Below are 22,443 nucleotides of genomic sequence, written 5' to 3'. Positions count from 1 at the left end.
AGTCAGAACGAGAACATTTTCATGGGGTCACAGCCTCTCTTTTATACACCAAATCCTTTGTTTCCAGAGGTGCAGGGAAGGGGGGGACCAGATGTAACTGGTTCCTGAGCACTTTGTTTTGCTCAGCCCCTCTTCCTATTCACAGGACAGGCAAGGGACATCAGACGCACCACAGGGGGTGGAGCCAGCATTGTGTGGGGAAAGCCCAGCCCTATTCAGGTCCCAGGTGTACTCCTCCCTGCCATCAACATGCAGATCTCTCCACCCACCACCGGGGCAGACCCATCCTGACTCCTGGAGACAGACACACCAGCCAATCACAAGCCAGACAGTCACTTCACATTTATGCCAGCGTCTAGAAGTGGCACTTCTACACTAGCCACAGTAACGCCGCACACATCATCGCGCAGCATTTAATCTCACGAGTTCGCACATACCAAACTCGCCCCTGCACTCCTCTCACATCAGGACTTAACACGGTCACTCAGATCCCCCATGCATTCCTATGGGAGGGCAGGTCAGTCTCACTGAAACATACATACACAGAGCGCACGCACTTTCCACTGGGACACAGTGTGAAAGCGCCTAGAGGCCTAAATCCACTAATACACCATAGGGAAAAGGCTAGGATAAATGCAAAAAGTTCTAGGGGTGAACTTGCCAGAAGGGCCAAGTCCAACATTTTCCTAATTTGCTTTCCAGTGCAAAACTTGTTTTGCGCTGAAAAGTACACAAAAAGTAACGCAAAGCAACACAAAGCACTGCTTTGTGTTACTAAGTGCCAAAGGGGAGTCACCTGGGTGGTACATGGGCGTTCCCATGCAACCACTCCTGCCTTTTGACGCTAAACCCTATCTACAAACAATAGTAGCCAGGGTTTAGAGCCAAAACTTAACGCCATCTGATAGGAGGCTTTAAACAGTAAAATATTTGTATTTCTCCTTTCTTTTCCAACTTTGCATGCCTGCTGCACTATACAGCATACATACAAAGTAGGAAAAGTTTTAACGTGTGACTAAGCATAGGATTTCATACTGGGCAAAACCTATAGTAGACTCAGGCAAACACCTTAGCACTATGGTGCTAAGGTGTGTGACTGGCCCTCCCTATCACGCAATGCAGCGCAGAATTTTTAGCTGCTGCACTGCATTCCTGATTCTTTTGTGAATCTGGGCCTAAGTGTTTTGAGTAGTCCCCATGTAGGGATGCTAGATTGTCAGAGATGTACTCTTATGCAACTCTATCACTTCATCCTGAAGACCATGAGAGGAAGATTCTGCTCGAGGTAGATAGGCTCGTGATTGAAGAAAGAAGGCAAAGTTACTTATTGGTAATTGTAGCTCTTCTTCTATAGAATCTCATTTGAACATACAAACGATGATGGGAGGAATGCTTGCAAATAGTCTAACCACTGGCCATCGCTGGAAGTAGCATTCCAACCCATCATTTGTTACTCACTGTGCCACCTCAGATTAGACGCAGCCATATGCAAATTATCTTTGAGCCTGCTTCAATAGGAGCAGAACAGCCAAAACTACCAAGTCAGGTCCTCTCCGAACTGGAACACAAGCAATCCAAGACCGTTTTTGGTCAATTTGGTAATCTTCCATCTGGTGCATGTTCATTCCAGTCTCACAGTGAGCATGTTTAATCTCAGTTGAAGTCTTAAGCTCTCAACTAGCCCTTCCCATGCGCGGGATCCCAGAGTACACTTTACAAAATATATATAATGCACTGTTTAGAAAAGCTGAATTGTAAAAAGCAAAACATTTTTTAACAGCCTATTACAGGTTACATCATCCAATGACTATTTATTGTCTAAAAGATGTGTCAATTGTTGATTGACAGGTGTTCAGCAGCATTCAGGGGTTGAGATGAAGTGAGGCTACTATCGATACACCAGTATCTTGAAATCACATGTTTAGGGCCTGAGCTGATGTAATTTAAAATATAATAAAGATAAGCAGTTTCTCTACTTAGAAGTATTAGTCACTAAATGGGTCATGGCCATCAGAGGGAAATCCCTCCAATCCCCCTCACTTGACACCTGGTGCAGGGACATCCTACACAGGGTTAAAGCCAAAAGCAAAACCCTTCCATAGGGAAGAAGTCCAAGGCCTATGAAAGCGCCCAATTGGCCGAGAGTGGGAAACACTATGGTTAAACCTTGACGTAACTCCTAAAGATGACCATTTTCCACCCTGAACTGTGCTGACCTCCCATTCTTCCCCTCTGGGATTTGCATAGTTTACCTATCCCTGTTGACCGCTTCCTTGTTGTTGCAAGTAATACCTCCTTCCCCTTATCTCTTCTCCATCCAACTGTGCAAAGATGCCTCTCTAGACCATGATCCGAACAATGTTTGGCTTGCAACTCAGCCTATTATTAACATCCCAATCGTTTTTTGGTTTTTTGCCTTTGTCTCTAGCTAGACATATCTTGACTATGTAGTGTTATGTCAGTTAGTAATGATGGAACACTTTTGGCTCCTGGTGGACTCCGTAGAACTGTGACACAAGTGTTAGGGAGTAGTGAAGTGAATGCAGGTTTATAATGTTGAGTTTGAAGTTACACGTAGAAGAATAAAGATGTGTTATACTAAGTTCTGTGTGGCGTAGTCATTAGTTGGTACCCAGGCTTGGGAGGACACTACAGACTGGTAATTAGTTTTCTTGTTTGTTAACTGTTTTCCACACTACATAACTTTTCTTGGTAAAGCAAAGCTGTAATCAACCAAATACTAAGCTCTATACATGTATCCTCCTAATAACATCTGGTACATGCTTGAGTTGTTTGAGCGCATTTGGCGGGACACACAGGGAAGTGGGAGACTGGCGAGAAGGGGAGATAAAAAAGGAGGATGAGAGATTGACCAGGAGAAAGAGAATGTGAGGAAGGGGAAATAGTGGGGATGAGGGAAAGAGAAAGAGGGAAAGACAAACATATGAGAGAGGGGTGGAAAGGTAAGACAGAGACTCAGAGGGAAGTGAAATGAGAGGAGAGAGACAAAGGAAAATTAGATTTGAGGAAAGAGGGAGAAACAAGGGAGAGAAAAAGGAAGGAGGGCAGGTTGAATAGGAAATTTGAAGAGAAAAATGGAGAATAGTGAAAACAATAGTGTGAGGGAAGGGGGGGGAATACAAAATCAGGATAGGGATGGGTGCAGTGGAATGAGACAGAGTGGAAAAAATAGAGTCACAAGAAAGGAGAGAAACAAAACTGGCTAGGAGAGAGAGGTTGAGGCAGTAGGAGGGGAGAAAAAAGGAAAGAAAGGAGGAGGAAAAGCTGGGGCTAGAGAAAAAGAGATCCAAAGGTAGACACAGGATAGAAAGGAAAAAGAGGGGGAATGAGGAAAGACCAGAAGATGGTAAACAGAAAGATCAAGTGAGTGGAATGATAGAAAATAAAATGTGGGAGCAAGAGAGTGAAGGGAACAATGTGAGGAGTGAAAGCGAAAGTAAGAAGGCGCCAAAGGATAAGAGAGAGGAATGTGTTGCACAGTGAAAGATGGAGCAGGAAAAGGATGGAGAAAGGGTATCAAGGGTATTATGAGTTTTTGGTAGTTTTTAGGTCTGTCGCAACCAGAGAAGGGTGGCTAGGACCTCACAACGTTCCTTGTGACCCAGCAGCTTTGGCCTGTTTTGGAGGTGAGTCAATATTTTCTTCGAATTAGGGATAGTATGGGAGGCAGGGGGGAAACAGCTGTAGTATCCTCTGGATTCGGAGCACCCTCTGGGGGCGGGAGTTTTCCATTACCACTCATCTCTAAGCAAGGCACTAGGACTGACCACTGCCTGCAGCAAAACACAACCCCTTTCAGGTCCCTGACTCGCCTTTGGCAAGCGTTTAGAGCTCAAGATGCTGACTACACAAGAACACCAAACTGGAGAATGGTCCCCATCTGCAAATGTTTGTGGATGTGTGTATTTATTTTCGACAGGATAGGTCTACTACTCACAATCCTGGTCCAAACTCTTCTTACCAACACGGGGCCAGAGATATGCAAAGGGAAGAACACTGAGGTACAATAGCTGTTAGGTGCCCCATATCATGTTGGAAAGGGATGGTATAGTGACCACACATAAGCACTTCATCACTGTTCTGGTAAATGGTTTAAGGCAGTTTCTAGGCCATTTCAGACCATAGACGGGATCATTTCCGATATTTCGCTTTTTACATGAACATGCTTGTTTTGTTCTTCTCTCTGTAAAGAGTCACTCAAAGTGTCACACATAAGTACCCTGAATATATGCAAATCTCGCACATAAGTAAACTGAACATTGCCAGCCAGTTAGTTGTTCGAGTTCTTTTGTAGGGAGAATTAGGATCCTGTCCTACAGGTAGGTTATTGGTAAGCAACGTTTCTTTCTATTTCAGGGGATTTGCATTGATATCATGAGCACTGACAGAGTAGCAAGCACAACCCTTGAAATGTGGTGGAAGAGTAGCAATACAAAAAAACTTACTTTTTATTGAAAAAGATTTCTAAATGAAGCTTGACCCAATTGTGAACCACCTGTAAAGTCCAATTCGAGACAATGGTGTCTTGTGAAAATACAGACTGCCCTCCAGGTTGCCTTGCAAATTTCTGCTAAAGAGGTGTCATAGCAAACCAGTCGTAGCAGCTCCGTCTCTTGTGGAATGAGTGTTAGGTCTACCTTTCAATGCCTTGTTGACCTTCTGATAATAGAGTAAGATACATGACCCAACCCATCAGGAAAAAGAGTGTTTGAAAGTGGACTGACCTGTATGAATAAACACATATTTCACAAACAACTGTTTAGGTTTTCGAATGTTCTTTAGGGCTAGGATCTCGCTAACTCTGCATACAGATGTGACTTCAACCAGGAAAGCAGCTTTCAATGAAATATGTTGAAGCGAACCTTTAAGAATGAGGTCAAAAAGAGAACTTATGAATTTGCAGGAGACAATATTACATTTCTAGGAAGGGGAATGTTTCCTGACTTGGGGGATCAGGGGAAACATAATCTTAATTCCCTATAGGAAATCCTAGCTACTGGGATTTTAAAGAAATAGGTTTGTAAAGAACATATTCTGTAAGTCATAATGGCTGAACGATGTGCCTTTATGGCTGGAAAACTGCAGCCCTGACTTGATCAAATAGAGCAGGTGAGGCAGTAAAGCTTATTCCTAGCAGTGTTGATGTGTCTCTGTCTACAGCAAATGCAAAGCCTCATCGATTTGCAAGGATATGACGCCAGGCTGCCAAGCACAACAGTGGTAGGCTGGGATGCAGAATCTGACCCTTGATCTTGTGAAGAAGATCCAGTGTGAAGGACAGTCTTCTCTGTGTTAATGCTTTGACAGGTGAAAAAGCCTCTCAGCTGTTGTTCTGGGGTGATGAGGATCTTGCAAAACGTCAGTTTGACAATGACTGCCAAATCAGAGGTATCGAGGAAGCGCATAAAGAAATGTCCCTCACTGTCTATCAAAATGGTACTCCCCTTCAAACCTGGTTGGCAGTACCTACAGGCGAAGTAAAGGAATTTCATGTTTGAGGCATCTGCAAAGAGGTCTAAATGGGGTAAACCCTAGTAAAAAGAAGATTTTGTCATCTAGGACCCATTCATGGTTCTCCTGAAAAATTCTGTTGAGCATGTCCACCTCTACATTTTCCTCTTCTGGGAAATGAACTGTGGTGATTTGGAGGTTCCTGGCCAGTAGCCACTTCCAAAATGTCTGGCCCGCCAGAGATAGAATCCTCAAACTTATGCCTACTTGCTTGTCAAAGTATACATTGTTACTTTGTTGTCCACTTGAACAAGGAAGAAGTTTGTGTTGAAAACGGAGAGCAAGAACCTGAGAGAGAGATGACTGCTCAGAGGGCCTGACGGTTGATGTGGTAGGGCATTTCTGTCTGGGGCCATGTGCCTTGAATATGGAGATGATTCATAAATATGTGCATCCCATCCTTTTTTGAAGAATCTGCAGCGTCTTCACAAAGGAAACAAATCGACAGCACAATTGTTGGGACTGAAGATTCTCCAAAAGTCTAACTTTAATACTTTTCAGAATTCACAAAGGTAAATTTAGACAAAAAGTCTAACGTTACTTGTAGTAAATTACCTTTGTAAATACAGAAAAGTAGTATTGTTAGACTGTTGGTCTCAGTTTTACTTTGTGAATATCGAAAAGTAGTAAACTTACACAAAAGTGTAAGTTTACCTTTGTGAATCGGGTCTAGTAAGTTTAAAGTCAATGAAGCTGGGAGTGGGGGTGCTTGGTAACAATTGTAATTGTAATTATATAGCGCTTACTACCTCTGATGAGGCGTAAAAGCGTCATAGCAATGCACGTGTTGCTTGGCCTTCAGTAGCTCACGATGATTTTCACTGATCAGAAGTAGCTCTCACTAAAGAAAAGGTTGGAGACCCCTGGTCTATATGATTTACATATTACCCTTCTATTCAGGGGCGTAACACAGGCCCCGCGGTACAGGGGGCCCCAAGCTCCAGGTGGCTCCCTCAGCACAGTACTTTGGCTGGAGAGCCCCTGATTGAGGTCGGAGGGGGCTCCTCCACGTACCTTGCAGGGAGGCCACCTCAAGTTTCGTTACCCCGTGCTTGCCTTATATTGAATGTACGCTGACCATGTTTGCATTTCTTAAGTCTTCTGATTGCTGAAACGCAACCTGGCACTCTAACTTCTTCTGTTTGCATGGGAACTTGCAGTGTCAGTATTGGTGCTAACAATCTTGCTCCTCTTTTAGTCACTTGTGTCAGCCTGAAAGTGCAGTTTTAGAACGTGATACAAGCAATCATTATCCCCAAGGGACCTCTTAAGGGCATTGCCACAAGTTGTTTGTTGATGCACTGATGTCATATCGGGTTACCAGACCCTTGCCATACACGCAAATACAACAACATTACCCTCATTTCTGCCAACGTAGAAATGCCAAATGTTAACTTTGAGATGAAGCCTAACTGCTTGCAATCTGCCCAGCTACAGAGCCCACAACTGTTTAGATCCGAGAGTCAATGTCTATTTGTGTGTTTATGAACTCAGCAATTGTGCAGAGCCCTGGCTTCTAAATAGGCCTCTTCTACACTCTATAAAAACAGTAGTAAATAAATAAGCCAGCGTGATCGTAAGGATTTTGTGGGCCCCGGTCAACACCTATTTTGGAGGACTTGTTGAAAACAACTTGGGCAGTACTGAATTATATGCTAAACTTTCAAAAACATGATCATAGAATAGCAGTTGCAGTAGGGGACCCAAGAATCTTTAAGATAGCACTGGATAGATACACAGAGATGTAAAGGTAGACCGAGAGCAGGAGAGAAGTATAGATACAGAAAGGGAATAGACAAAGAGCAAATAGAGAATGTTCAACTTCTCAGGTGGATCACCTGGCAAATAGGGGCCTTAGGCAATCGCTCACTTGCCTTAAAACGTCCCTGACATAAGCAACACACACACCTTGCTACTGGGATTTGTGAGCCACGGCAGTAACCTACACAACATTCACTAAATTTACAAACACATCTTGATAAAAATGCTAAACGTTGTTGTCCTGTTCTATCCGCGGCCTATGCAGGTAAGAGTTGTGGGGTCAGTGGGGGAGGGAGGATTTCGACAGACGATGACAAGGGAATATTAATTATTTAATTAATTTTCCCTTGTCATGGTCCCTCAAAATCCCCCCTCTCCTCACCCGGCCCCACCGCTCTTACCTGCACGGGCTGCGGCTGTCCTGTTCACATTTTTTAGTACAGTTCATGAGTCTTACAAGTCACTCTAAAATACATAATTTCAAGGGGGCTTGTTTCAAAATATTCATACACCATTATTATTATTTGCTTAAACAGAGTAGCTATTTACTTTCCACTTTAAAGATGGGGGCTGCAGCCATATACCTTCCCCAGTACTGTGTGAAGTAGGTGCTTGAAGCCATCTTTCAAAGCATGAGCCTGATGTTGTAGGCTCCATCCCGTGCCCTATCACTGTAAGAGTGAACTGGTGTTTTGTAACACTTGTGGCAAGGATGCTGATGTTCCATGGAGGTCAATTTTTGCTGAGAAGACAACACCATATATAGTAATGGTTTTGGTTACAAATGTCCATCTTTAAGTCAGGCCCTAAATCCAGGAGCAAGAAGCATACATACAAAGGGGGGTTGCAAACAACAGGATGAGTGCCTTCATGACTGGTCACCATCAACAAGAAAGGAGAAGGTCTGGTGGCAGGGTAATGATAGGGTTTGACCCCCAAAAGGCCATGGGTATCATGCAGACAGAGATTAGTTGCTACATGAGATCTGGATGTGCTATAATATGATAATATCTATCATGCTTTGGCCAAGACTGTGTCCTGATTTCTTTCAGTGGGCGGCCGCGTGGACTTTGAAGATTTTGTGGATTTGATGACCCCGAAATTGCTGGAAGAGACAGCGGGAATGATTGGTGTGCAGGAGCTAAGGGATGCCTTTAAAGAGGTGAGTGGGGCCGACTTCAATCACCTAGATCAGATGTCTGTCTCTCCTCCATACTCGTAAGTCTTGTATCTTCTCTCCCCCCAGTTTGATACCAACGGGGATGGAGAGATCACCCTGGATGAGCTGCAGCAGGCCATGCAGCGGCTGCTGGGGGAGAAGCTCACCACGAGTGAGATAGAAGACGTGGTGAAGGAAGCTGACCTCAATGGTGATGGCACTGTGGACTTTGAAGGTGATCCGGGGGCAGAGGCTGATAAAAGGGCTGGGAAGTGCTGGAGGGGCAAAGCATGGAACTGGGAGGCTGTTCATGGGTTGGCGAGCATAGACTGGAAGAAGGTACTGGGGCTTGAAATGTCATGGGGAGAGGGGGACTTGTCTAGAATCTCCCAATCAGTAAGAATGGGCATGGTGAAGGGAAGTCAGATTACTGGGGTGAGCACTGTGGGCTACGAAAGTGAGCCAGGGACGGACACTAATACTAGGAGAAAATGCCTGCCATCAGGGTTTGATGGTTTGTCCAGGGTCTGGTTCTAAGGGCATGAGGGAAAAGGGGTGGAGAGCGTGGGCAGTAAGCAAGTACTGGGGTAGAGACGGCCACTGTGGGGCAGGACTACAGATTAAGAACTTCACCCCAGCAAAAACAAGAATGAATTGAATGAAACTGACTGTATTGTGGATGACATCATCAACTCGGCAAGAGAGCCAGAGGTCAGGAAGTAGGTGCTGGAAGGTGGGGGTGTGACAGAGGAAGGTTGGGTGTCCGAGGTAATGAGAGGTCTGAAGGTCAGCAGTCTTCAAAATGCACTTTACTTCCGATTAGGGCATTACACTTAGATGTAACATGTAATCATTCGAGATAAAATGCAAATTTTTCCCAGGCAGGATTTGTGAATTATTTGTGCAGCGAAATACCTTAAAATAGTGCCGGAGAAGGGCTGTGACAATGATATTAGAATAATTAATATAACCTGAATTGTGCTCACATGTCAGAACAGGGCGAGGCGGGGAGGAGTGACAAATGCATATTTTGTCTACCACTTCCCTGTGGTCTCATTTTTGTGCCTTGTCCAATATGTTTGCTCTAAAACATCAGCCCAAGAAGGACCACTGTCCAACTTCCAACGTAAACCAGGACAAATCAGAGATGCTCCGGTTTGCAAGAATCCTGACACACATGGCATCCCCCAGTGGTCAATTTCAACAATTAGAAAGAATGAATGCAGCCTGCTAGTACAGAATATTGAACGCTGAGCTGGTTTATAACACTAGATTTGACAGACTCCAAGGTCAGTAATGCTTTTAGTAGATGAGTGGTCCAGCTCTGACACTTCATCCTTCCGGTTTATTCCTCTCACAGACATTTTATTGTGAGAAAACTTCAACTGAGTAACTGTGCGAATTAGCCGGGAAGGAACAGGATTGATTGTCCCACCTCTGGACATTTTAATACATCTGCTAAGTAACAATATTGCATGGAAACCTTCAGCATTCCTCAACCGTAATTCTTTTTACCCAGGATTTAGTGTGAAATACAAAGTACAGCACCCAAATACAGCCTATGTCCAAACTGTTGCAAGCAAACACATAAGAGCCCCTAGTAATTGTAACTAAGATATGGCGAGGTGGAGATGGTCTTCTCACTAACACGGAAAAGTATGGTGGCGGGGTAAAATTTGCACTAGGTCGTATAGAGTCACACATCGAAAATGTCTTAGACTGCTCAAAGGATAATAGGAAAGGGACACCTAACGTTTCTAGATTTGTAGACAGCATATATGGACCAATATATGGAACAATAGAGGTTAGTATACTGAGCGTTATTGCCCAGGATACTAACCTCTATGACTCACTCACAGTTCGATGGACAGGAGATATACAGTAGGGAAGAGCAGGCAGTTTGGAATATAAAACTGTAGGGCAGGATTAAAAGGTTGACTGACTCTCAATAGTCGTGCGTATACACTGAGAAGCATATTTTCCAGGTCACCCTTCCCTCTGCCACATTTAGTTGTAAGTGGTCGATCATGTGCTGGCAGATAATCCTGATTTGGCCAGTAACAGGAATTGTTGGCTGGAACAGGATATCAAGCCCCAGGCGGGCGTGGTGCATCCAGGCATTTCGCCTGCAGAAACCAAGCAATATGCCCACGTGAAATTCCAACAGAAAATGAAGACTAACATGTGGGAACTGGCACAGAAACACCAATTCCTGCATCATATTCCCCATTTCCGTGTGAAAATGTGGAATGCCCAGAACAAGGGCAAGAATATCCAAGAATAATGGTAATATCACTCCTACTATTACTGTGCCCCCTGCACCAGGCAACTCCTGATCAGACCAAAGATATCTACAGCCCCATACTTCCTTATTTTCTCCTTATACTCCTGTCTCCCCATTCTGTCTATCTGTCCTGACAGCACCTGCTTTTCTCTTGCAGAATTCGTCAGGATGATGTCCCGCTGAAGCCTCCACCCTTCCCCTCAGGAGGCCCATGGGAGCAAAGATGGCCCAAGAGAGAGGTGTTCCTCTGTAGGGGCAGGAGACAAGGAGGGGGCCATGAAATTCGTCCACAACCCTAGCCATGGCCATCAACCTTGAAGGATAAAGTCCAGGCTTGAAGATCTGCACAGAGAGGGAGCTCCAGCAGTGGACTGTGGGATTAACCCACAAACATCAGGAAACGTTTCATACACATCGCCCTGTGCATTGTCCCAGTGAAGTGCTCACTCTAGCAACAGAAAAGACTCATCTTCATAGATTCTACTATGAGAAGTGGTTAAGGACTCCTCTTACAAAGGATTACACCACTGATGGACTCCTCTTCCAATCTGTTCCACCAGGTCCAATAGCATGCCTCGTCGGTTATGGAGTCAACAGTCTATAGCAGGGAAGAGCTAACCTTACAATGGCTTCTGTATTTTATGAGAGAGAAGAATCCATCTCCCAGTGGACCCAGTCGAATAGGTGTGAAGGATGCAACCTATAGTAGTTTCATACGGGCCAATTCACAAAGTGAAATATACATGTGTATAGGCACTCATATGTATATTTACTACTATACCTAGGTGTAACTCTACACATTTTGGCTTGTCACTATATCTGAGATTTGCATCTAGGTTTCGACTTACTCTCAAACTTAAGGCCCGAAGCCTCTTCTCTCAAAATGAATGCCTGAAGCCTCTTATAACAGGATTTACCAGTGTAAAGTTACTACTAATAACTTTGTTCACATTGGTGGAGGTCTCCGCCACTGTGGCTGAGATCTCTCAAAGGGAAAGTATAAGGAAAATTATTGAAGTTTATTATTCTTTAAAAAATTGATTACACATATTTTAATATAAAATATAAATATATATTATTTTTAAATATGTATTTTTAAAACAGAACTAATAAAATCAAATGTTACATAGAGAACATCAACTCATCAAATTAAATGCGTATTAAATAATTAATGTAAATATATTGATTTCATTTTAAATGATAATTTTTAATCGATAATTACAAAAACTCCCATCCATTTTCATTTTATATATCATACACTTTGTTAAAAAATGTGTTTGTATTAAAATGCCCTGCCCTAAACTCTTCCGTAAATTTTCATTAATCCCTTCCATTTAGTAGTGATTATTCCTTTTTTTTCCAGTCAATCCCCAGTATCCCTCACACAATTTCTCCTAAAATGTATCACTACACATGCCACAGTAACAGAGACCTATGCCCAAAAAAGATAGGAGAGACTGAGGTAGGTTTGTGAATAGCATTTTGTCGTACGTGAGTAGTACTGCTGTAGTACTACTTTATGTACCACAAAAATTAGTTTGTGACTAGGTCCGATAGAGTTTTAACAATGGTGAACAATCGTATCTCCTTACAGAAGTAGGAATCAGGGAAGGGTTAATTGTTACAATAGTTGTTATGAAGGATACAGAATTCAATACATATTCTTTACGGTAGCTGCAAATATCTCTTAAAATAAATCTTCCAGTTAATTTGAACTAACTCTTGCAAATTATAGATTCATCTTCTAATCAATGTAATGGTCCCTGGGAGTCGACAACTCATCTGCAGAGACATTTGACTGTCTCTGGATTCCAATTACCCTTCGAGCAAAACTTTGGAAGCATTAGGAATAGAAATTGGACCTGCTTTGGAAATGGATACTCTGTTTCCATAAAGAAAAATGTGTATTCCTGTGGTGAACAATTCAAAAAAGACTTAAAAGAAAAGCCCTATAACGTTTACCCAAGACAGCTATTAAACTACTGTCCACAAATCAAAACTCCATCTGCCAATAGTTTCAATGGCCAGCTGAAGAAAAGGACCCATCTGTCCATTTGTTATGTTAAGGACACACAGCACTATAAGTCCTAGAGTGCGCCATGCAGTTAGAGAAGTATAGCAGTGTCCAACTAGGCCATCTGTCAGTCCTATTGAGGGAAAGTTAAGGCTGTGTAAAGTTTTGTATATGATGGCTTTCACCTCTTGAGGCTTCGGGCATCAGTACCCCTGCCGTGCAGCCTGGACTAGGAGGAATATACTGCTTCACCCAGGCTTTTTGAGCCAAGATGTTCGGCGGTGTGCAGAGACTGGTACTTTTGAACCGGGGGCTCCGTTGCCCAGAGACCTGAAGGACCAAGCGAAGGGATTTCAGTAGGACCGTTTATGAATCAGAAGGCGGGTGAAGGAGTGCCAGTCATTAGTCTCACGGGTACATCCCTTTAACCCTTGCAGTACTGTTGCTTTGGAATTCCATGTATGGTAAGGTCTTTTGATAACAGATCCAGCCACGGGCATGCACTGGCAGGTGTCAAGTCTGTGGTTAAGCCTCCATGAAACATAGGCATTAATGGTAGACCAGTAGAGAAGACTTCTGTGGGCCGGTGAGTGTTCAGTGGAAGCCGGACAAGGCCTGGCTGCCCAACAGTGAGAGTTCACTGGTATCTGCTCTGTTTTCTAAGTTGGCCCTATCAAGCTTCCATTGATCACAGTAAGCTGATGTTCGCATTTCACAAGGGATTTAGTGAAGAACTCATGCGCCAATAGTTTCCAAGAGTCTCTAGATATAATGGGCCATCATTATACAGGTTTAAAGGAGTCTCGAGAAGTAAAAGGCACATCTGCAGGCGGATCAGTCAATGGTTTGAAAAGGAGTTTAAGGAATGAATGAAACTCCTCTGCCAATAGGTCTACCCATAGTCTCCTGAAATAGATTCCTCAGCTCCACAAATATGGGGCTAATCAAGCAACATATTCACATAATCCCACAAATCTGAACAACTCGTCTGCAAATGCATTTCGTGGCATTTTCCGAAATAAAGTGCTCAGTACTCCAAAGCTTGGGTGAGAATGACGTAATCACTCGCTCAGTAGAATATTCCCTCGCGCGTCCAGAAGTAAACAGTTGGGCATTACAAAAAGGAGCCTCTGGAAATAAAAGATTCATCTTTCGATGTATGAAGGAGCGCCCGTGAGTGGACACGGAGTCTCCGCCCACCTCACTGGGCCAGCCCGTTACTGACAGCCCTTCTGGGGTCAATAAATAGGATTCTCTGCATTTTGTGTCTCGAGTCTTACTTTTCGGCTGCAGACTGTGAAGCGCGCCATGCTTAGAAACTCTGACTACCAGGGGCTCCGCCATGTGCACCCTGAGGGATTTGCAAATGTTTAGTGGGTGATGACGGAGACCGGGGGGAGGTGGCGCTCTTATTTCATCGCTCCGTAAAAACCTTTTAATTAAGAGGGTTGTGCAGAACCGCTCGGAAAATCTGCAGTATTCTGTGCACAAGCAGCCCCAGGGAGTTTGGGATTAGTACGAGGGGGACGGGGAGGGGAGCTGATGAGGGGTCACATTCCCTAGAGCGATCGTCAGTTCATCTCGTAATCAGAGTGAGAGCAGCACGTATGGACACAGATCAAGTTAAAGAGCTTACTGCTGCTGCAACTGCACTGGAAGGGCTGCCCTCTCGGAGAAAATGACCTTTTATTTGTCTGCGTTGCCTTTCCGCTCCAGGTATTAGCAGCTGGTCGAGAAGTGCATTCACCCGATGAGCTGTACTGTGTAGTCTACGAAGGAGCAGTCCGAGTTCTGCGTGTTCAGCTCCCCGTGCGGGACGAGATGCTGCCCTTATAGTATCGCCATTGGCACCCCTCAGCCCCCCCTCCAAAAAATACATTACCCAATAATAACACACACTCAGACTGTTTGATTGGGTACAAAATGCTGCAGGTTTATTACATACACCGTTATGTAATAGGTGGGTTATCTTACGGGCGATCCAAGGGCAGGCGACCAACTGGGCCGCCTGCCCGCCTGATGAGCCGGGCAGCACTGGAGCGAACCCCGCCTATGCTGCTGTCCAAGTGATTCTCTTCCAGGATCACGTGACCGTTGGTAACTTCTACTCAGTTCAGGCCCACAACCGCCCGAAGGACTATCGGGACGCCGATACGGCTTCCGGGACCCTCCCATGAGGCTCCTCGGATTTGGCTCTGGCACCCCCTATGGTGCCGCGCAGAGGTACCCTTGGTACCGGCCTGCTTCCAGATCGCCCTGTAACTCCACCACAGCTCTGGAGGCGGCCACCGTCGCCGCCAGAGCCCCCCACCAAAGCAGCTATAGTCTTACCTGCCACCTCTCCTGTCTGGAGCTTCCTGCAATCCAGATGAAAGGAACCATCCCTGCTGGTTCTAGATGGCCCCATCTATATCCCAAGCCCTTGACGCTATCCTGGGTCAGATGGTGTCTGCTGAAACCAGAGGCCCATCAGGCCTGGGGAGTTGTGCCAAGAGCAATTCCCCCCATACGTGAAAGTTCCACTGCTTCACTTGCCTCGGCCCCGAGCCAGCTCAGGGCGGGGTGACCGCCGGCGCCCAGGCTCGCAAGGCCCCGTTTATGTGCTGGATGCACCTAGCTGATGTTCTCCTAGCACTGAGTGCGCCTGAAAACCTGCGTGCCCCTCTATGGGACAGCAGTCCGCTAGCTAGGTGACGACTCCCCCACCCGCCTGGCTGCTCTGGCTATTCTGGCTAGGGGGATTCTATATAATATATGAACAGTCCCTATGTTTGCTAAATCCTGACGCGCAGGAGTGCTCATAACTGAAGTGTGTGGCCGTGGGCAAGGGCTCCCATGCCTTTGCCATGTATCCCTTATTTTTTATGGGAATATGCCCGTTCAGCTCACTCCGTGGAGAAACCGCCCAGGCATACTGGCTTAGAGAATCTGTCTGATTTAAGCAGTGCGCATTGCCTGCAGCATGGTCCAAGCATTACGGATTGGCTAAGTCCTACTTTCCTCATCCTATAATGCTCCCAGATAAGGGGGGGGGGGGGGGGGGGAGTGTCCTTGGGGGGGTTACCCACCGCCAGCCCAGGGTATCCCCGGCGGTGACAAGTTACCTGCTCCGTTGAAGTTTAGTCTTAGTTACACACTGGGCGTGCCAACTATTCAATTGACATAGTGTCCCCTTGTGTTGGCACGCTGCTACCCCCTTATTGGGACGGCAGCACACTATGTTGGCTGACCGCCACCCCACCAAGCGAGGTACAAGTGTCAGTATCCCAGGTTCCCAGTTCCCTGCTAGCTGCAGTACACTACCAGTGGTTCCGCTGGGAGGTACCACAGACCGGAGTGGTCATCCGAACCTTAAGGAGCGCCCCATTCTCACCTGGGCGCACCTCTAAATGCTAGTGGTTTCACACAGCTGTAAGGCTAGAGAGACACCTCTTAAACCTGTCTACTGGTTTTGCTACTCGGCACCCTTATGGTTGGATCTCTGTGTTTGCGCAGCGCGCATGCCCCCCTGGCACGATGTTGCTGAAGGGCCGGGGTCTGTTACCTTAACGTCTGAGGTGAGGGGTTGGTTAACACAGACAGGTAACAACAACTGGAGGATGTATGTACTTCTGCCAATGCCTGACAGCGGCCCAGCTGTGCCCCAAGACCTCGCGAACTCACCCGCTTGGGCTGTTAGCCGGTGGCATGGCAGGCTGTAGTTTAGCAGCTCATGACATTGCCTCCGTGTATAAACCCAAACACTGTGCCTCACTACATGCCAGTGCCTTTGGCTTAAACAATGCTTGTTAGTTGTATAAGAAAGATGAAGCAAACTCCTAGCTTCCCAGCGTAGCTTACTGCGGATGCTTCACTTCTGACCTGGTGGGACTGTCACCTTAACGTGCTGAACCTTCCTCAACCGTCTCCCTTCGGTGAATAGCGAGCTCAACCGCGAATGAACCAACGCACTAATCAACTTCTGCAACAGCCAGACAGGTCACATACACGTGATCAAGGTGCGGGAGCAGGGGCCCTTTGTGAAAGGAGTGGTGGCGCACAATCCCCGCCTCGGAGACAAAATGTTTTACCTCGTTGTACTGCGAGATCGGTGCATGCAGGAACAACATAACTATCCTTTGCCAACCCTGGGCCAGACCATCACTTTAGTCTAAATTGGGACCAGGGAAGACCCTGGTAATGTCACTGATCAAGTACGAGATGTTATCTGTGACCTCTCCCCCTGTGCTTTGTGCGATATCGGCCCTCCTAGGTGTGGGCAGAGCCCCGGGAAGTATACATGGGTTCTAGGCCGATAATGCACCCTTGTCGTAGAGAAAGCTGAAGTCATGCTAGCTGGTACCCGGCCAAAACCGACAACCCTTTTACCCTTCTCCAACAGCAGTACGTCCATTAAAAGACATTTATAAGGTCCACTTGCCTGACTCCTGATGTCCAACGGACCTAGTAGGCCAAGCAGCGCAAACTCACTAAATGGAATAATACGAAAGTCATCTCACGGCGCATGCCACAGAGGCTCCAGCAGGACACCGAGGTTTACACCGAACAACCCGATTCCCAAGTAATCCCAATGTGACCTTGGCTGAGAAGAGCTATCCCTGTACCTACCGGAAATGAAAACTTTGGAGCTGAAGCCACAAAAGCTAACTAAATGAAGACCAGAGACCGGGGAACTCCCCAGGAGTCTATACTCGCAAAGCTGGAGTCATGGAACACGACAGGTATAGGATACCAGAGCCTGTACAGAGGACAGCGAGTCAACCGATACTCATGTACATATTGATCGATTTTGAGACACAGGCACCCTCTACTCTGGAACCAAGTTGGCGAGACTACTTCTATGGAGAAAAGCATTGAAAGAAACGCTCCTCAACGTCAAGTGACACAACTACCCGCTTACGTCTACCTCGCTGGGAAAGGTGGAGCGATGCCCACTATCGGGATAGTGAATGAATAATCTATTCCTACAGCCAAATTGTTAGAGCCTGCCCCCTGGGTAGTCTTTCCGCTTAATGGCCCCTGGCAGTGCACTTGGGTAGGGCACCAATAATTAATCCCAAACTGGTGTGCTGCTTTGCCCCACCCAGGGCACCCTGTCCGGTAACCACCAAGGCATACGTACCGCAGTGCCAACTGAAGGCTGAGTAAAACACTTTCTGACCTAGGGCTGTTCGCAGCGACACATACCTTGTGACGCCCAGGATTGCGCAAAACTAGAATCGGCATATGCGCGCGCTACATACCGCAAGGCAGTTCTACTGAATACCTGACAATTGTGCCCCTATAAGCCCGGACTCCTGTCCGGCGGCCACTTCCTTATGCACCACACCTTTCTCCTGCCATGCTGCCAATCAATAGTAACACCACAACTACGGATCCGGGTACTCGTGCAAACGTGAAGATCAGCCTATTTCAAGCCCTCAAAACTAAAAGGATGGCTTGGGCAACTGGCAACAGTGATTTTAATGCCAATTGCATTAATCCATGCCTTCGGGGTCATCTCTACAATAGACAGACAGTGCCCCACTCATGGCAGGCTGTCCCAAGCACCAGTGAGCAATTAAGTCACGGGCAGCGCACCAGCACCCGCTTAGTCAAATTACCCAGTGCACTTTGTGCTGTAATTCGGCCTGGTGGCCGCTGTGTAGTTTGACGCTGTGTCGTTGCATCCCTGTAATCAATACAATATGGGCACTCCACCTACAAGTTCATCTTATGGCTTTGTCAATGCAACTATTGGCATCGGATAAGTGAGCCACAAATCTGGCTCATTTGCGTAGTCTACCAAGAGCTAGCTGCCCCCATCCCTAGCTGCCAAGGTTTCTGTTTGCTCGTTAACCAACACTAAGCCAAGGGACTCGTGCAAAGTGTATGCACTATTAGCCACCGTCCCCTCTTCACTGAGGCCGCCTAGACAAAGAATGGATAACACGCACCATTCCCATGGTCCTCCAGCTGGTACAAAGTAACGGCTCGATCACCTAGTGACCACCCCACCAGCTGCCCCACACACCAAGGTTGTTCACCACTGGCCCCTTCAGTTGGGAGCGTAGTGTAACTGCTTACGGTTTAACCAGGGCTTTGTGCATAAAAAGGCACACATGGCGTTTGCACCAGAGTCTGACCCCAGAAAGAAAGCGCTTGCGATCCTAAATGCATCTACCATACCCACTGAGCGCTGCCAACAACCACCCGCAGTTCCACTTCCCGCGAGAGGCGGGCCCCATTTTGCCCCACCCGGCCAAAAACAGCAGGCCCCAGCCACGCTGCCGGCAGCCCTCGGCTACCCTACCAGAAAAGTCAATATCCCGGCACAATCCTCTACCAAAAAACTCCTAGATATTTATAGGAGGTTCGGGAGAGCAGCTTGAGGACACAGCCCCCCCCGTCTAGGGAGACGTCTGCGGCCATTATACTGCCACTGCGCCAAGCTACCACCACTGGCGACTCTTGTATTGTAATGGACCAGTGCCGCTGTGCTATCACCTTAACTGTATACATCAAATCTGCAAAACCAGATTAACTATCCATACCCTTCTTCTTACAACTACCACTTGATTCTAGGCCCCAGGTACGCAGGGTCTGGAGGGAAGGAAAACGATTAAGTGGTAATGCCAAGACTGACGAGGAGTGAACAATCGCAGAACGAGGGACAGTGCCATCCAATGACCTAAACACCTCACTGCACCAGGAATCTACATAAACGATCAGTGGTGTAATAGCTCCTTTGTAAACTCCCTTTACCACGCTTTCCACACCTTCCCCTCACCCGGCGAGGAGCTGGTCCCACATGCGGTCCGCGAACCCCACCTGTGTCGCAATGCGTTCGCACGCCACAGCGCCCCCCGCCTGCGGCCACATGGGCGGTAGGCCACCTACCCCCAAACGTTCTGTAGCGCGGCACCGGGCCTCCCCTGCAACTGCGGGGCGGGGGGGCGGCCACTTGTCCCCCAGCTCCCTGTTAGGTACGGGGGACCAAGCGACTTGCCCAGAATCACAGGATGTTCCGCCCCACCACCGAGACTCGAACCCACCCTGCCAGGTCCGAGGTCGAGCGCCCTAGCCGCTAGGCCAACTACTCTCCCCGAGCACCTAGGGAGCACCCCGCGAATACTTGAGAGGACACCGCGGCAGGTGCTCCATCCAAGGACCCGAGGCAGTACTCGGGTCCCTTGCGCCAGGTCATGAAGCCTTGGACATACTTCTAAATAATTCACGTATTGGCTTCACCTGGCATGGTTCACGTTTACTTCGACCGGATACCTTTGAGCACAAAATTCTCCCTTCATCCCAGCGCCCGTCCCGGCTCCAATTGAATCTCTTGCTAATCCTGAGAAGCCAGCACTCTTCTCTTTACTGACAACCACGGATCGTCAAACGGTTGTCTCCACACAATGATTGATATGAATACACTGTAAATACTCTGGCAAACACTATTTAGTAATTAGCCAAATGTATACAGGCATGTATAAGTACTAAGTCCTGATGATGGTCTCGTTACATTTCTGTTAGGGATCGAAACGTCGTCGACTTCCATTACATCATATGCAAATTAATATACTGTGGAATTTAAAATGTGCAATGGTGTTTACGTCACTTAAATCTGCTTTAATTTATATTACGCAGATACATTTCTATTTGCCTGAACTCCCTTTTTATTTTTATTTTTGTTTGGTTTTGAATGTTAGTTGGACGCTGGATGTGTCCCACTTGTATTTTGTTTATGTATTCTATGCCATATAAATATCTTGAGATTAAAAAACCCTATCTGGCTGGACAAAGAATATAGTTGCTATTTAGCCTGTATTTATTATTTTTTTGTACTATCCTAGACTGTCTAGGGACTGTCTTCTATAAAATCCTTACCCAAGGTCCCTGACCAATTGCCTATTGGGTTCCCTTGTCTTTTCAAACAACTATTCATAAACAGCCCAGCACTGTTCTTCTGTAATTGCACGATGTAATCTTTTCTACATACCTGGCTAAAATCATGCTATGTAATCTCCTTTGGCATACAACAATATAATCTATTTTTTAAACATATGGTAGTGTTTCATTTTAGTGCATTAGGCCACAACATTGCATTAGCCTTCATCTGAAATTAAAGTTTCTAAACATGAACTTCCAAACATTCATTAACCCTCCCTCTTGACTACACCAGGAGTGAACTGAATGAGCCAATTATCTGGTGCCCCTTACATCATGACCAATATTATTGTTATGAATGGTGGAACAGGGGGAGGAGCCAAGATGGCGACCGGGACGGCAGCGTAGATTCCCGGCTCCGTGAATCTCCGCATCCCGCACGGATATCCTGCATGAGATCCTTATTCTGCGCTACGAGATCGTGTTCGTAAACGAAAGTGGCAACTGATCGTGTGACTCCGAGGTCTCTGACTGCCGTACAACCGGAGAAATCAGCGGTTGAACTTTGCGGCCCGTGCGGTCCCGAAGCCGGGACCTCGAGTGGACGCCTTGGCCGGGTGGCAGTTGAACAACAGCGGCCTGTGGTGACTGGGTGGAGTCGGTCCACCGAAGCGGAGCTCCCCTCGGCCTGCATTTTGCTGCGTCCGCTCCCCCCTGCTGAGCGTTGCGGACTGAGGACATGCCCGGGTGTGCAATTCTCGGATGCTGTGGCGTTTGCCCCTGCCTTTGACGGTGAGCTGCCCGGACGCCGTCCCTGGCTCGCCCTGATCCTTGCGGGCTGCTCCCGGCTTTTCGCGGGAGCTGGTCCGTGGCGGGGACGACTGTTGCCCGTGACCGCGCAACGGCTGAATCTGTGCCTGCCCCAGGATCCCTGTCTTCAGCGACGTGGACCTTGAGGCGTTGTTCCCGGGGTCCTGGCCCCAATCCGAGTCGGGCCTTCCCAGCGGCCATTTTGTCACGATGCAGCCTACCATCCTGTCCGCTGGGACGCAGCGAGACTGGGGGTGTGTGACTTTCGGGAGTGTAGCGGAGCGATCGGAGGGAGCTGCTCTGGGGTACTGCGACCTCCTGGAGGCCCTTGGTGCCCTTCATTACTCCTTGGCTCATGGCGCCGGGGTCCTGGGGGGGGAAGCTAGATGGCGTGGTAACAGCGTTGGGACAGTGGCGGCATGCTGGTCCGCAGGTACACAGTGGCTTTCCACACTGCACACAAGAGGAAGATGTTGCGGCCCCCCCCGCGATTAGTGTACAGCCGGACACTCCGGACAATATGCTACCGTGTGGTCGGCTAACTGTGGACTTGATCTGTTCCGGAGGTATTGGACCTGAGCGGAAGATGGTGGCTTTGTCCCGTGCGCGGTCTCCGGCGGCCCAGGGACAATTCCAGCAACGTGTGTCTCATTTGGCTGATTCAGCCTGTCTGGACCTTGTGTGCAGTGCAGATCCTGGGGCGGCACTGGAAAAGACGCCCCTCCATGAAGCGGTCTGTGCGGATGCTCAGAGACTTCCACCCCACCTGTGTGCGGCGCTTCCCGACTGTTTTTGGACACTCCTGTACCTTGGGACATTGGACATGGTGCTGGGTCGAGGGGCAGGCATGGGCAGAATCGCAAAAAGCGGTCAAGGCTGAGGCTGATCCTTCGGGGGTGGTCACCTAGTAGACAGGCGGACTCATGGTTGCGCGCTCTCGTGGTTATTCGCATAGTTGGTGTATAATGCTCCCCATTCCCCCCCCCCTTTTTTTGATATGGTCGACTTGGTGATGCT

The 22,443-nt window shown here is 47.2% G+C and overlaps 1 protein-coding gene across 6 annotated transcripts in view; it reads left to right on the top strand.

Annotated features, from left to right (window-relative positions):
* The window catches only part of LOC146811998 (calcium-binding protein 5), a 224,175-nt gene extending 208,412 nt beyond the window's left edge, over window positions 1–15,763 (top strand). For all 6 annotated transcript variants that reach the window (XM_085618967.1, XM_085618970.1, XM_085618969.1 and 3 more), the window contains 3 exons: window positions 8,346–8,455; window positions 8,540–8,687; window positions 10,894–15,763. In XM_085618967.1, the coding sequence (XP_085475093.1) occupies window positions 8,346–8,455; window positions 8,540–8,687; window positions 10,894–10,919 (284 nt within the window). In that variant the 3' untranslated portion in view covers window positions 10,920–15,763. The remainder of the gene's footprint in view (window positions 1–8,345; window positions 8,456–8,539; window positions 8,688–10,893) is intronic.
* The last annotated feature ends 6,680 nt before the right edge of the window (window positions 15,764–22,443 follow it).

The sequence above is a fragment of the Triturus cristatus genome, chromosome 7 (assembly GCF_964204655.1).
Source record: "Triturus cristatus chromosome 7, aTriCri1.1, whole genome shotgun sequence".
NCBI lineage: Eukaryota > Metazoa > Chordata > Amphibia > Caudata > Salamandridae > Triturus > Triturus cristatus.
This window is presented reverse-complemented; position numbering and strand designations above follow the sequence as displayed.